This window comes from Astyanax mexicanus, chromosome 21, assembly GCF_023375975.1.
Source record: "Astyanax mexicanus isolate ESR-SI-001 chromosome 21, AstMex3_surface, whole genome shotgun sequence".
In the NCBI taxonomy this organism is placed as follows: Eukaryota; Metazoa; Chordata; class Actinopteri; order Characiformes; family Acestrorhamphidae; genus Astyanax; species Astyanax mexicanus.
In genome coordinates, this window is record NC_064428.1 from 20,866,761 (window position 1) to 20,882,766 (window position 16,006).

Below are 16,006 nucleotides of genomic sequence, written 5' to 3' on the forward strand. Positions count from 1 at the left end.
GAGAAGATACTCAGCAATTAGACACTAAATAATTATAACTCACTGAATGATGAGTATATACTTAATGATTAGTAGATATTCAATAGTTAGATACTAAATAATTAGAACTTACTGAATGATACTAAATAATTTGTAGATATCTGGTAATTAGATCTTACTAAATAAATAGTAAATATTTAGTAATTAGTAGATACTTAATAATTAGTAGATATCAAATATAAAGAAATTACTGAATGATTATATACTAAATAACTAGTAGATGCTAAATAATTATAAGTTACTGAATGTTAAGTAGATACTGAATAACTAGTATATACTAAATATATAAATTACTGCATGTTAAGTAGATACTGAATAACTAGTATATACTAAATATATAAATTACTGCATGTTAAGTAGATACTGAATAACAAGTATATACTATATATATAAATTACTGAGTGATTAGTATGTGCTAAATAGTAAATACTTAATAACTAGAACTTACTGAATGTTAAGTATATACTGAATTATTAGTAGATACTAAATATATAAAAATAGCTGAATGATATATATATATATATATATATATATATACTAAATAATTAATAGATACCGAATAATTAGTAGGTACTCAATAATTAGATACTAAACAATTATAACTTACTGAATGTTAAGTAAGTGAATACTTAGTAAATACTAAATACATATAAATTACTAAATGATTAGTATATGCTAAATAATTAGTAAATACTCAATGATTAGAACTTACTGATTGTTAAGTAGATGTTAAATAATTGGTGGATACTCATCAGTAGATCTTTGGTGGATCATTAGTAGTTTAGTACTTTTATTTTAGTATAATACTAAATCCTTTTAGTGTTTTTTTTCCTTAAGATTAGTAGTGTGCAATTAATTAATTAAACATTAAGCATAAACACCTTATGCTTCTAAATCTCTAAACCGTGAAATGACCAGCAACTATAAATAAATGCCACCCACCTCCACATGCTGGCAGGTTTGAATGAGTTTCCCCATCAGAGATTCCAGCTCGTTGTTCCTCTTGATCAGACTACTGAGGTTACAGTCCAATGTTTGCTGTGGAAAAAAAATCAACAATAATGAACAATAAATTCTAGAATTGAAGAATTTGAAGATACTCTTTCATAGAGTGATAAAAAATAACCTACCATACTTAAAAAAAAAAAAACAGTTGCAACAGAATGTTACAAGTCACACGCAGCTAGTTATGAGTGTCTCTGCTAAAGCAAACAGCAAACAAACTGAACACATTTCCGAAATATCTGAAAACAATGTTCTGTCCTATTTTTCCGATACGAAGCCTTGTCACTTTGACTTTTTGGAGATTGAACCACTGACCTCGGGGCACTGTCTCTCAGCTCGATACCTCCTCATCGCGACCGCTTGTCTACAAGCTCAGAATTCGACAGACTCGACTGCCATAACCTCCACAAGGAATGAGGCTCTCTCTCTTTCTCTCTCTCTCTCTCTCTCAGGGGAAAAAAATAGATATATAAATAAGCCAAGCCACTCAAGCAGCAAATTGAGCATCAATAGCCCCTCTCTGACATCCAGGCTACCTATCATCAAGTGCAGCGTCGTTTACGTAAGATAAGTCAAGAGATGCTCAAAATGCTTTTTTTTTTCTCCTCTCTTTGCCCAGAAACAAGGAAGCTCTGTCTCCTTTATTTTGGCATGCCCTCCTATTATTGCATTATTGCTCCATCGGGCATGTTGAGCCACAATGGGATGCAGAGATAAATTTGCCCAGCAGGGCTGAACGCTGTACCAGTTAATGGACGAGCCTCAGCCTCAGTACTGGGATGAAGCAACAACAACAAAAAAATAATAAATACATTTTAAAAAGGGCTTTAAGTTCTATAGCTCAGGCTTCATCAGTGATGCTAAAAATATATATGGTTATCTGTAAGGGATGGCTAGCAAAGCATTAACATTGTATGGCATCTTGTCTTGCAAAAGCATGCTGAGAGGCACACACAGACGAGAATAGATTTCCATTTTAATGTCTGCGTTCGGTCATGCCTGTGGGACAGTCGTGGCCAGTTCTCAGTGTGTAGTGGATTCCTACGCATACTGTTTAATATCCTCATAATCCAGCAGATTATTATATAATGAGAAATAAAAAAAAAAATCCTGTGAATTTAATATACGTTGTTGATGTAAAATTAATGCAAATATTCAGGGACTAAATAGAAAGTAGAAACGTCCAAACTGTTTAGATAAATGACCAACTACAAATTGTTTTAAAAGTTTTACTCTGTATAAAATGTAAATAAATGTCAATATATACAGAATGCAATTCTGAATTGAAGTAGAGTTGTATTTTATTCACAATCTAATATAGAACACATATAGGATGTTAACCCATAAAGCTGAAACAACAGAGGCAATGCTTTGCGAATGGCAGCACAAACAGACCTGTATACAGCTCTGGAAAAAATTAAGACACCACTTTAGTTTCTGAATAAGTTTCTCTGATTTTGCTATTTATAGGTTTATGTTTGAGTAAAATGAACATTGTTGTTTTATTTTATAAACTACGGACAACATTTCTCCCAAATTCCAAATAAAAATATTGCAGAAAAAAGATGCAGAGCTTCCAGACCTTAAATGATGCAAAGAAAACAAGTTCATATTCATAAAGTTCAGAAATCAATATTTGGTGAAATAACCCTGGTTTCTTACACACCGCTTTTGGATAACTTTATGCCACTCCTGGTGCAAATGTCACATGTCCATTGATTTGAAAGTTATCTATTTAGGAACACATATGAAAGTGATTCAAATCTGATTTGAAAAGTTGGATTTGGCACGTTCACACTGTCATGAAAAAATCTGATCTGAGCCACATTTAGCAAAAAAATCAGATCAGATAGTGTTCATTTGGCACATTAATCTTGTATTCACTAACTATACATGGGTCACCCTTTATTTGTTTAATTTCAGTCAAAACTGCTTTTTAAAGCTTTCCACCCTAAAATGACCCCTTGTGTTTGTGTGCACATATTTTAAACTACATATACTACATACATATTGCATACACCTTAGTTTTTAAAAATCAAAAAAAATAATTGTCTTCTTATTGACAAATTGCTTTTTGTCAGTTGAAATACTGAATATTAATACTGATTATTCAGGACACACTAAATATTACTTATCACTTATTGAATAAGTAGGTATTTAATAATAAGTAGATACTGAATAATAAAAACTAAAGTGAATTAAATTACATAATTAGGTCAAAACTTAGATAAAACTTGAATAATTAGTAGTTACTGAATAATCAGTGGATAATAATTCACAGATATGAAGCAATTTGTGCTTATTAAATAATTTGGTAGGTACTTTAGGTGCTTATGAAAACTAGATAAAACGAAAACTTAAGAAAAATGAGGCTTCACAGTTTACAGTATTTTGTAGGACAGTTATCCAGTTACATAAGAAAACAGAAGGTCATAGATCCAAAAAATAATAAGTTTAACATCAGATTTTAAAACATGATAAAAAGATTAAAAGATTTAAAGGAACATCCTTCCACTGTGATAAGACAACACAACACTCTGAAATATATATATTTTTTAATATATTTTTAATCCGAATTAAAAATGTATTTAAAAATGCATTTTTATGCTTTTTAATGATGGGACAGTTAAAGTTAAGTGTTAATGGAAACGGCAAAACTGTGGAAGCGATTAGATTTTGACAACCGCACATATGGACGTGACGTCATTTATTAGAATGCAGATTAAAATGGCAGTGAAAATCCGCATCTGTTTTAGTGAGTTCCACAAAATGTTCTATTATTCTCTACAGGCCTCAGTCCTGCCATTACTTCAGACTTGTCTGTTTTCCTTAGTCATTCACCTTAAGTTACTTTTTACACACTTATTCTTTTTTTTTATTATTTTATTTTGAAGAGCTATAGGTCTGATCAGTGTTTTATCTGTCTATACAGTTTCCTCCCTCATAACTAGTGACGAGTGACATGTGGCGTTCTACATTTGGTGTCCTGATGTCTAATACTACCCAGCTGTCTTTCTGTGAGATAAACACTGTGATTATGTTTACAGTTTGAGACAAGCAGCTTTCAGCAATGTGAAGCATCTATAATAGCACCCATGCTGGCCATAAGTAGAAAGATGAGCAATCGTACGCCATGAGGAAAATGATTTCTAAAGCTTTACACTTTAATTGCTGCTAATCTGATATTCTGGCACCTTATTGGTTTCCAAATCAGTGCCTAGAGACAACAAAATGATGATATCACTAGAATACGTTTACTGAAACTGCCTGAAACTGTGGGCATTGTTTGCTGTGTGAGTGTGTGTGTGTGACTGTGTGCGATTGTGTGTGTCCCTTAGGAAGGAAGCCTTTATCCTAAACCTGAGTTGGAGCTGTGCCAGATGTGCCAGAAGAGAGCAGGGCTTGCTCTATCTGGAATTGAATTTTCCGCTCAGTCCATTTCGCTGTTCTAATGCAACTTTACAGAAGCAAGCATGGACCCACATTTAACCCTTGTGTGGTGTTCGGGTCTGTGGGACCCGTTTTCATTTTTCATCAAATGATACAAAAAAAATATTTTTTCTAACTCAAACTCATTGGCATTGGCTCATTTTTTGTGAAAAACATATATCAAAACACATTTTCGATAAACACACACTGTACACCCCCCACCCCCAACCATTTATATTACATACAGTATGTTTGGCCAAGGGCTAATAAACATTGCTTCATTTGTAAATTTGAAACTAAACAAATGTTCTACTCATATCTTGAGTTTAATTCATTTCCTTTTACATTTTATTAAAAAAAAACTAATAAAAAAAGTGTAATATTTTTGGAAGAAATGTAACATAAGAAAGGTAAAGGGCAAATATTACTCATTTAAACTGTTTATATTGCTTGTAATTAAGGTGAAGCAAGCATGTGTAAAGCATTTTAATGTAAAATTGCTTAATTTTGCTGAATTAAATACAAGTAACAAAGTAAACGAGTAACAAAAATATGAACACCACACACGGGTTAAAAAGCACATTTTGTATCAGTGTATGTGAAAACATTTTATTACCTCAAGAGGTATTATCATTGCACTGTTTTTTGTAATGTCAGTGCAAAGATATTAGATGTTGATAGTCCAGTGTGCTGATTTAATCAATGTGACATTATAATATTGGTTTAATAGCTACAATGAATTTGACAATCTGAAAAAGAGTCATAATTCAGATTGACAAAGTTCAGTTTATTCAGTGAATAAGATTTTTAAATGCTCTATCTATTTATTTCAAAACAAAAAATCAAAAACAAAGTGTTTGTAGAACGTTGAATGTAACACATTCAACATTAATTAGAGATTAACTGGCTTTAAATAAACTCTCAGTTCATGTATACCTTCAACGAACTTCCAGTGCTTATTTAAGGATTTGCACTTTAGTGACATCTGACCCTACACCCTTAGACCGCCAAGAAAAGACAACACTATTTTTAGCCATTTCCTTCTGGTTTCCTCCCCTTCCTAACAATACTGTGAACTAGTCTCAACAAGGCAAGGATGAGTCTGTGTAAGGACCGCTATTCAGCCTGATCTCACAGTGAAACCACCCACATTAGCTGCTGTTAGAGCTATTTTAGAGCTATGAGGCTAATGTAGTTATCAAGTAGTGGAAACGTATACCTCAGAAATTAGCACTGGAGCTATGAGGCTAATGTAGTTATCAAGTAGTGGAAACGTATACCTTAGAAATTAGCACAGGCGCTATGAGGCTAATGTAGGGGAAACTTATAGTTACATTGGTGTTATGAAGCTAATGTAGCTAATGGGTATTTTGATCTTATGTCCCACCAATTGAGGCCAGTGTAGCTAACAAATTAATGGAATCATATAACATTTTCTGTCTGATTACACTAATGTCAATTAAAATGATAATAAACACAAAATACAATTATATTTATAGAAAACTAGCTTTAAACTATAATGCATTTATATATTCCATGTTAATATTTCATGTTACCAGTGGGTGGGTGAAAAATGTAACCAGGGTAGGGTTATACATTTTTTTATGATGACATTGCTGTTGTACAGAAGAGAATGTAATCCATAATGTAAGAGGCTTTAGTTGATGTTGCCTGTAGTTCTATTTTTGTTGTTCCAAAGCGCTAAATAATTCACAAAGACATGAACAATGGTAAAACCTGCAATAATCAAACCTTAGTTCCAAAAAGCATAAATACTCATCTGCGTATTCCCTAGGTATACTTTCAAATGTATTCTTTTATTAAACATATTCTTTAGCAGGATCCTTTCACAGTATGCCACCTTTATTTCAAGACACAGCCAAATCTAAACTGCTGTGTTATCAGAAATTCTCTATTAAACAATCAAAGCACAGTAAAGGAGAGTGCTTCCAGAAAACCTGCCCTGAACCTATTCAACTTTCACCAGGCAGTTCTGTCTAATCACATTGGCAGTTTTGGGGTCACAGAGAATAACAAGGTCTTAGCCTTTCATTCTTTGTGAAAAAGGACTCTCGCCAGATGGCTGTTCTCCACCCAGAGCTCTAACAGGTGTCCTAAATGCCTGTACAATTACTGTAAGAATACTGATCAGAGGTGAAAACTGTGTAGAACATTTCTTTTGAATACAGAAATGCTATTAAAACTGTTCTGTTGACTGCAAATCGCTGAATTCACTTTATTAGCCATTTTTCCAAAATATTCCAAAACCTTTGTAAAACTAAGCACTGTGCAACCTTGTAGTGTAAGAAGATGATTAAAATTAAGTGTTTTTTCTGAAAACTGAAGTAATATAGTACATAAATTAGTTTGTAAATGAAGAGTATTCTGACGCATTCGTCACTCAATAATAATATACATTATATACAGTAGGGGTGTGTTTAAAAAATATATTTTTTAATTTAAATCAATTTATATATTCATTTGAATAATGCGATATCGATTAGCCAATTTTTCCCGTATATGTGTACAGTTTTAACGCCTCGCGTTTTATCTCACAAGGAACATCCTTTTTCGAGCACCGCTCTCTGGCTGGGGTGATCAGTTAAGCTGGAGCACGGCTGTAGTAACTATATAATATAATAATTTTATTATATTATAATAATATAATAATATAAACACTAATATTTTAATAATGGCAGTTTAAGTGTTCCTTGTATAATTAGAACATGTCATATTCAAACTACAATTTTTATTTTAACTGAAATTTCTCTGAGTGAATCGTTTTTTTCTACATAAATCGGGACCTTGTGAATCGGAATTGAATCAAACCAAACTGGGAAATCAGTGACGATCTCTCACTACTAATATGCAATTCATATCATCACTATCCAATGAAAAATATGTATCTTCAAAACAGCAACTTTACTGGAGAGAGTTTAAAAATAACCTGCTTAACTTTCAATGGAACTCGATGTAAAAAGATTTTATTAAAAGCAAGTTTGGAGAATTTGTATTGGTCAGTTCATCAAGAAATTTGACACAGTGTAAGGGAAGGTTGTCTGTGCAAATTATGAGCAACAAAACAAAAATCAACAAAACATACTTTAAACATACTTTTTCATTGGACAGGGAGCAGTGATGGGAATAACGGCATTTACTAATTACTAATTACTCTGACTGTAACTATAACGCCTTTACCGTTTCTGACACCCAGTTACTGCACGTTACTTTAGCCGCTCAATGAACTTTTTTTTTACTTTGCGCATACAGACAAAGGCGCAAGTCTGTGTGTCTGATTCACAAGGGAGGGAAGGATGAGATAACCGCCTAAGCCAGTGGTGTCCAAACTACGGCCCGCGGGCCATTTGCGGCCGGTTCCTTTTTTTGGGGCCCACGAGGTATTTTAAAAATAGAATGAAAGTTGGCCCGCTGTTAAACAGGTTTTTATAATGTGAGATTTAAAGTTTGAACGCTAGGAGTCAGAAACGGGCCAAAGAGTCTAAACGCGGAGAGAGTGAAGTTGTAGCACAGAAAAAGAGCCAAAGAGTCTAAAAGCGGAGAGAGTGCGCAGTTATACCGCAGAAAAACGGGCCAAAGAGTCAAAAGTGACTTTCTCTTGGCAGCTACACTTCATGACATTTTAATGCATTTGTGTAATTAATAGCAGCTGTAATTAATAGCAGTAGAATTATGTGTGAAATAAAAACAATATACAGTATATAAACCAACATGCACTTACTGCACAACTACAACAAAACGTCAAAGACATTGTTTCAGTACCTCAGATCTGCAGTATTAAAGCACTAAGCCCAGATCCATTTAGTGAAGAGGGAACAGTGGTGAGCACCAGCCCATTTCCCAGTAGGGCTGCCCACTAACATAGCTATGCTCAATTAAACACACTCACTATGAAGAGAGCAATTAGAACTGCTTAACCTGAAACACCCGGGGGGGGAGGGGGGCGGGGGGGTGCTGCGGGGGGCTTCAGCGTGCTCTGTTTTTTTTTCTAATGAGGCTGGGAGGTGGGCCATTTTATTCTTGAGCTGTTATAGTGGAAAATTAAGCCCCTGGGCTTTCGCACTCATGCATTTTATGTCTTCCTACTATGATTAACAAGCATAACGATGACTAACTGACTTCATATTAATGTGATTATGATTTTAGCTCTTTGTAGAGTTACTATTAACAAATTGGCAAATATCCACAGTGCCTCCAGCAGCTCTGGTGTATTCATATCAGAGGGTCACCTTTAAAACTGGGGAAATTAGGCCTTTGTCCCTAAAACCTTTTTAAGAGAGAATTTCAGCAAATTATCTATGAATGTCATATGTGTTAGACTCTGCAAATTATGATGCATTCATAAGACATTAAAAATGTAGGTATAAATGCACTCATTGTTATCATAACACATTAGTAACCAGAATGAATTAACCGTCAGGAATGAAAATTGGTGAGTAGTCATGCCAGAATGAAGTCATTTTTGTCACAAATCAGGTATCCAAAAGGCTTGGTGTCATCAGACAGAAAATATTATAGAGCCAGACTTGAAAAAAAGTAAAAGTACAAGCGCTCTATCAAAAAAGGGACTTGAGTAGAAGTTAAAGTGTTCTTTAAGCTCCACACTTAAGTAGAAGTACTAAAGTATTTAGCATGTTTTGTACTTGAGTATTTCAAGTAGTTTATTGTAAAATGTAGTACTAAAGTACTGAATGTAAAAGTACAGTACTGTGTTATATTGTAGTTATTACAGAAAGCAGGAGAAGTGTGTTCTTTTCTTATAAGATCAGCTTAATCTCTTGTTTCACTCAAATTCGGTGACAGTGCAGAGCATCTACTGCTCTGGCTTTAGTGATAATGTGAATTTGGAATGATTCCTAACATTTTTACAATTGAAAGAAGTTACGATGCATGACATAATAAAAGTAAAAGTATTAAACTCATCAAAAATATGTAGGGCCCTATTTTAGCGATTTATAGCACATCGGTCAATTACGCAAAATGCACAGCTTGATTTAGTTTAGTGTAATTGAATTAGTTTCTCTTAATTAACTTGAAATAAACCAATCAGTGTTCCAGTTTTCATTCCCTTTAAGATACAGGTGTGCTCTGACTTTGGGACATTGGTATCTTAATAGCACAACGCTTTTAAGCATCTCAGCAGAGAATACTAACCTGCATGTTCATGCTGTGAAGGTACAACAACAGCTCATTTAAGGGATCAACACTGTTATTTTATTCTTTATTCTGTTTGTTGATAATTAATAGTCCGGTTTGCATGGTTTGCATGGTGCTGAGCGGTGGTGTACACATGTTGAGGCCGCACAGTGCGAACAATGTTCCTGCATGGCTATGATAGGATTGGGCGGCTGACTGCTGACTGTTGTCAGGATTTTAATCAGTCAGTGGAGCATCTGTGTTTTTTCCGCCACCAAGATAGAAACACGCCAGAAATGTACCTGAACACACCTCACTTCCAGACCACCACAAACATCAGTGTAGCTATATTCCTAAACTCTGGCACTATTTTAATGGCACGGGCTCAAGTTATTTCATAGGATGTAAGATAGAAACGGGCATCGTGCCTTGTGCGGGGTGTATAATAGGGCCCATAGTATTGTAAGCCATTATAAAAACTTATAATACTATTATAAGAGTCCCATACTTTTATTTTATACATGTCATGTAGTATGTCACTGTAATACATACAGTATGAGTTATTATACAAACTTATGGCAATCATTATAAGCTATTGTGTATGCTATATAATACATATAACACAGGATTCATGTTACCAAAAGCTTATTGATGCTCATTTGGACTCAACTCTGATTTATTTCAGTAAAGCTTTGGTTTTCACTTCATTTTACAAACAAATCACACTAAAGTGTTCTCCATAATCTGACTGTTCTTCTGGGAACTACTTCTCTGCCCGTTTTAATCTGCTTCAGCTGGGGATGCTCAACATCTGGCCAAGGCAGACATGTTGAGTGTTTTCTCTCTCTTTCTCTCTCTCTGTCTCTTGACCTCTCTCTTTCTTTTTCTCTCTCTCTCTGTCTCTGGGTTTAAGTGCTGGACTTATCCATCCTTAGATGGCTCTGTTCTGGCCTGGGGCAAGAAGCACTGCACCAAGCAGTAGCCCGCTTATTACTGTTGACACTCTGTCACTTCTCATTTGCTATTTTCCAAAAATATCACTTTATGTGGGTGTTCTCTCAGACATTTTGAAATGTTAGAGTGAGGAAAACTTTTTGTGATGAATGCATTGTTCGACAGGACCCTCACAGCTATTCTGGCTCAGCTGTATCTGGTGCTAAAATGTAAAAAAAAAAAAGGGGCAAAGTCACATTTAGCATTTTTGTTTGCTCAGACGGTGCTTCGTCATGCTAGAGTGTTGCAAAAAACACATTATTTTCTGTCAAGGATTGAGAATAAGACCAGTAATATACACAAATCTCCACAATCGAATGATATATATGTGCCTAGTCTGGTCTGTCCACTCTTTTAAATTGCTAATTTCCTTCTATACATTAATATCCTACCACCTTCACAACAGACAATTAAAAACAACAGAAATACAAGCGATGCACAGTAAAACAATACAGTTCCATATGCTTACTTATTATATTCACACTTACAACCAACAATAAAGGTAGCTTTACAAACTGGGAACGGAAGTAGTCAGAGTAGTTGAGTTTTAGTATGATTGAGTCTAGAGACTTCTGTCTAGCAGCTTGGGTCTAGCAGCTGGTAGTACTATACTAATTTCTGATTTTGCCATAAAACAACCATAAAATCACATACATTTAGCAAAAAAGACTCTGTAAGAAACATACAGCTAACTGCAGTATAAGTTGGAAAACACTGTAGTCTTTGAGGTCAGTCTATGCATGCAAAATTAATACATTTATCTGTGTATATTTTTGGCAGCTTAGCTGAGCTAAGATCTATATATAAACCTATAATATAATGAAAGCCTTTCTATTAGCTAAAAAATATTAGCATTGAAGCTCTATTGGAAATGTTTCAGTTGCAACAATTGAAGTTTTAAAAAAGAACCTGCAATTTTTTCTTTTGACTGCAAAGAAAATGCATTTAAACATTGCCAAATTCAAGTCCAACAGGTTCACAAAACTTTTTGTGCAGTTTTAAGTTATATTCTATTCACTACAGTTTTGCAAACAAACTTTTCATGACCTAGATTACCATGATCTGGTGCAGCACTGAAAAAAAGCTAAATGGAAACATTTAACCTTGACTGTGCTTTTAGAAAAACATTAATCGTTACAACCATTTGCCAGTCACCAGGCAGGACGAGCGGTGTCCTAACTAAAATCTCCAAATCTCCACCTACCATCTGGGAGTACAAATGCACCAGACAGTTCTGGTAAAGCATAGTGCAGAGCCCTTTTACTGAACAGCTTCTAAATTCGTAATGTTAGGCCGCCGAAAAGCTCTAAAAAGCTGTGTGTCGTCCTTGGATTTTTTTATAGTTCCAGGTGTTTTAAGTCACAGGCCTCACATTCCAACTGTTCCAACGAGAATCGTCACTGTTTTTTACAAGTCAATCACTTGTACGAAGCATAGAATAGTAAGGAAGTGTTTGGCACAAACTTTTAAAAGCTTTAAAAAGCTGTGTGTCATGATCACACCATCCATTATATTAGTCATTTCAAGTCACTGGGTTCCCATGCCAACTGATATGGGAATCGCAACTGTTTTATACAAGTTGATCACTTGTGCAGAGTATAGGATAGTAAAGAAAAAAATGTTTGGCACAAGCATTTTCAACACCAAATCATCGTTGTGTATACATGTCAAGTAAAAAGAATAAAAGACAAATAGAAAAAGGAACATTGTATTCCCAGAGAGACTAATGGCTTGGTACCTCAACATCTTTATAAAAATGTTTTACTTCACTTCTTTTCACTGTTTGACTTTAGTACTATTCTAACTTTTCCACAGTTGTTAGAAAAATGTTTTTGTGACATTTGTTTTCCAAACTTTGGGCATATCTTCAGGATTCTCATGCACATATTACAAATAAGCAAAAACTCACTGGATAAAAAACCCGCTAACAATCATTCCGACTATTCAGAAAATGTATATTTTCGACATACCTTCAGTTTCTCGTATCGTTCACTCAGCGCCGCCACTTGATGGTCGCGGTGGCGGCCCACCAGCTTGCAAAGGGAACAAATGAGCTGCTCATCAGTCACGCAGTACATGTTCACTTTCTCCTCCTCGTGCTCCAGGCACTGCAGCCCGCGGAGGTGCGAGTCGGGCAGGGGCTCGATGAGCCGATGCCCTGTAAAGGGCTTCTTGTTGGGGTGGGTGGCGCGCAAGCACTCCTCGCAGTACGACACCTCGCAGGTGACACAAGTCTTCACGGCGTCCTGCGGCGGGTCCTGCTCGCAGAACTGGCACTGCACCAGCTCGGGGGAAGGAGTGGTGGTCATGGCGGCAAGAGAAGAAGGCGGAGGACGCCCCTCGTCACTCGGCGAGTTGGGCCCACTGGTGGGCAGAAGCAGCGTGGTGGCGGACGACGCCCTCTGGACGCGGTCGATGATGTTCTGAAGGGTGACGTTGCGCTTGAGTCCGTCCAGGCCGCGCTGTGGGCTCAGGGCGATGACATAGCGGCAGGTCGGGCACTGGAAGGCGCCTATTGACTCGACGGGCTCGCTGGAGGCACAGTGAGAAAGCAGGATGCGCCGGGCGCAGTTGAAACACAGGCTGTGGGCACAGGGTAGCAGCAGCGGGTCCTCGAAGAGCTCCAGGCAGATTGGGCAGGTCAGCTCCGACTCCAGTGCGTCCATCCTTTCAGGCGGAGCGAAGCGGGGAGGGCGTCAGCGAAATCCAGGGAAGCCAGGCAGCTATCTGTAAAGGAGGGGACACGGAGAGAACATGAAGAAATTAGGTTAAACTGGTTTGGGTGTTGTCAAACAGAATTGGATAAGAGCTGACATAACTACAGGGGGGCTGTGAAGTTTCACACTGTGGTGCGGTGGGGATTGACAAGCTCAACACATAACACATTTTCATTGTCCCAGTGTCCTTCATTAGTGTTTGGGTTTGTTGGGCAGTAGCTTTTCTTTTTTCTTCTCATCCTGTTCATTCATTCACATTAGAGATGCATCGAAATGTAACATTTTGTCCGAAACCAAAAACAAAATGAAACAAATCATACTAAAGACTGAATACTGGAAACTTTTCGCAATTATCTTGCTTTTTGAGGAAAAGACAATTGTGAAACTACAGTTTAAATATGTGTATAAACATTTAACATTTTCTTATCCTAGTAGACAAAGCAAAATAGTAGACAAAGCACAATACATTTAACTCAGCAGTGCCACTGCACTCATGAATTTACATCAGCAGTGCTTTTCTAATCATAAATATACCTCAGCAGTGCTACTCAAGTCAGATGCAAGTTTAAATGTATACAGTGCAGTAAGAGAAATGCACACAATCTAGTTAAGTGAACAAACGTTTGCTAAGCTAACTAACCCAGCTACAAAAGGCTTCAACTCCCTCAGCTGGAAAACTGACAGTTTGTGAAGAAGCGGTTATTTAAGAACAAGCGTGATAAGCAAATCTGAACACTTTATGTAATTTGAGTGAAGAGAGCAAAAAATGAACTTGAACATGCCGTTTGTCATCTGTTGGCTCTTAGTCGGCTCTGTCCCAGATGTTATACATTTGTTATAATTTATTAAGCCTCTTCACTTTTTTGTAGCTGTTTTTAAATAAGCTAAACAAACAAATATTAATCACATCCCTAATTCACCTATATTTCACTTTTTAGACATTAACAAATACCACCCAAAATACAATGACCAGAAGAAATAACATTCATATACTTGCATATACTTGGTTAGCTTGAACAATCGCATTCTACTAAGGCTGTTATAACCTTATGCACACTGTCTGCATCACAGTACGTGTAAGGAAACTCCATAACAAGTCCAGACCTCAGCAACAAAAGGCTTTTATCCTTCCAATAGAAAACAGACAGTTTGTGAAGAAGAGAACTAGAGAAACTAATAGCATGATAAGCGATGCTGGACACTTTATACAGTTTAAAATGTATTTGAGGAGAGCAAAAAAAATGAACTTAAACATGCCATTTATCATCTGTTGGCTCTTAGACGGCTGTTAGGTTAAATGATCGCATTCTAATATGGCTATTACTATTTCATACACACTGTCTGCATCACAGTATGTGTGAGGAAACTCCATTACAAGTCCAGACCTGGTTCTTATTTAACTATAATGCTTCCCCTCAAACTGACTAGCCAAACAGTAGGGCCTTTGTCTCGGGGGCATCTGATACTTTCCCTAATTGGTACATTCACACCCCACCAGCCCACGTCTACCACATACCAAGTCCTTGACCTCTACATAAACCCTGTACTGTGCTGTTAATATTCAGATGTACCAGGCAAAAACATCACCAAGCTGCTCTCTGAGCATTTACTGGTTTCCAGTCTGACTCTCACACTGAGTTCCATTTTACCCAATGTTTTTGCTGGTAACACAGTAGTCAGTTAAAGATCAGTTGGAATCCTAAAATCGCAGTTTGCTTGTACCAGTTGGGCCTGTGGTGATAACTCAGTTATTGACTTATCGACTTCTTACGCAATTTATGTAAATGACCTCAGTCATATTTGTTGACCTCAGTGCTGCTCATTGTGCTTATTTGTGTGACTTGTGTTTCATAAAAGTAAACGTCATCAATATGTTATCTATTCGGACAATGACCAGGACATGAATAACAGTGTCTCCATAAACAAATAGCATATCATATGTTTTTGCTCATATATTTAAGGTCATATTGTGCTTTGGTGGTATAACTGCTGACATGTTTAGGTTTTAACATATTAACATATGTATATATATATATATATATATATATATATATATATATATATATATATATATATATATATATGCTATCCCTGTATTGTTAGCGTAAATTTTCATAAAATTACAATAATATATCTTATCCCAGTTGTCCTAGTTACTATATTTTGGACAATTCATGGTCCAAAATTTATTACACAGTTTACGTACATGACCTCAGTCATTTTTGCCCGTTGTTCTTATTTGCGGGATTGTTGCATAAAAATGAATGTCATCAATATGTTGGACAGTCGGACGATGGCCAGCGCATCAATGACAGCAGCTCCATACACACAAAGCATATTATATGTAGCAATATATGTTACAAACTGTGAGAAAATAAAAAATAAACCCGCATACAAAATACATCTTCTAAACTAATATTTATGCAAGACAAGACAAGACAAGAGAAGATAAGATAAGTTAAGATATGATAAGATATAATAAAACAAGATTTAACATCCTTAGAATCCTTTATTAGCAAAGTGAAAGCAAAGAACACAGAATCAAAAAAAAGTATTAACAACATAAACTATAATAAATCATATGAAGAAATGTGAATAATCAAAAATCTGGAGAATATGTGCATATTTAAGTATACATGTGCATACTTAATAAAAGTTTATTGCACATT

At 35.8% G+C, this 16,006-nt stretch overlaps 2 protein-coding genes across 4 annotated transcripts in view; both read right to left on the bottom strand.

Annotated features, from left to right (window-relative positions):
• LOC103031957 (ETS-related transcription factor Elf-1) overlaps window positions 1–16,006 on the bottom strand; it is a 374,649-nt gene that overhangs the window by 118,908 nt on the left and 239,735 nt on the right. The window lies entirely within an intron of this gene.
• LOC103030906 (E3 ubiquitin-protein ligase Midline-1) overlaps window positions 1–16,006 on the bottom strand; it is a 106,158-nt gene that overhangs the window by 22,482 nt on the left and 67,670 nt on the right. For all 3 annotated transcript variants that reach the window (XM_007254802.4, XM_007254800.4, XM_007254801.4), the window contains exons 2-3: window positions 12,591–13,347; window positions 982–1,077 (exon numbers count right to left, since the gene is read on the bottom strand). In XM_007254802.4, the coding sequence (XP_007254864.1) occupies window positions 982–1,077; window positions 12,591–13,286 (792 nt within the window). In that variant the 5' untranslated portion in view covers window positions 13,287–13,347. The remainder of the gene's footprint in view (window positions 1–981; window positions 1,078–12,590; window positions 13,348–16,006) is intronic.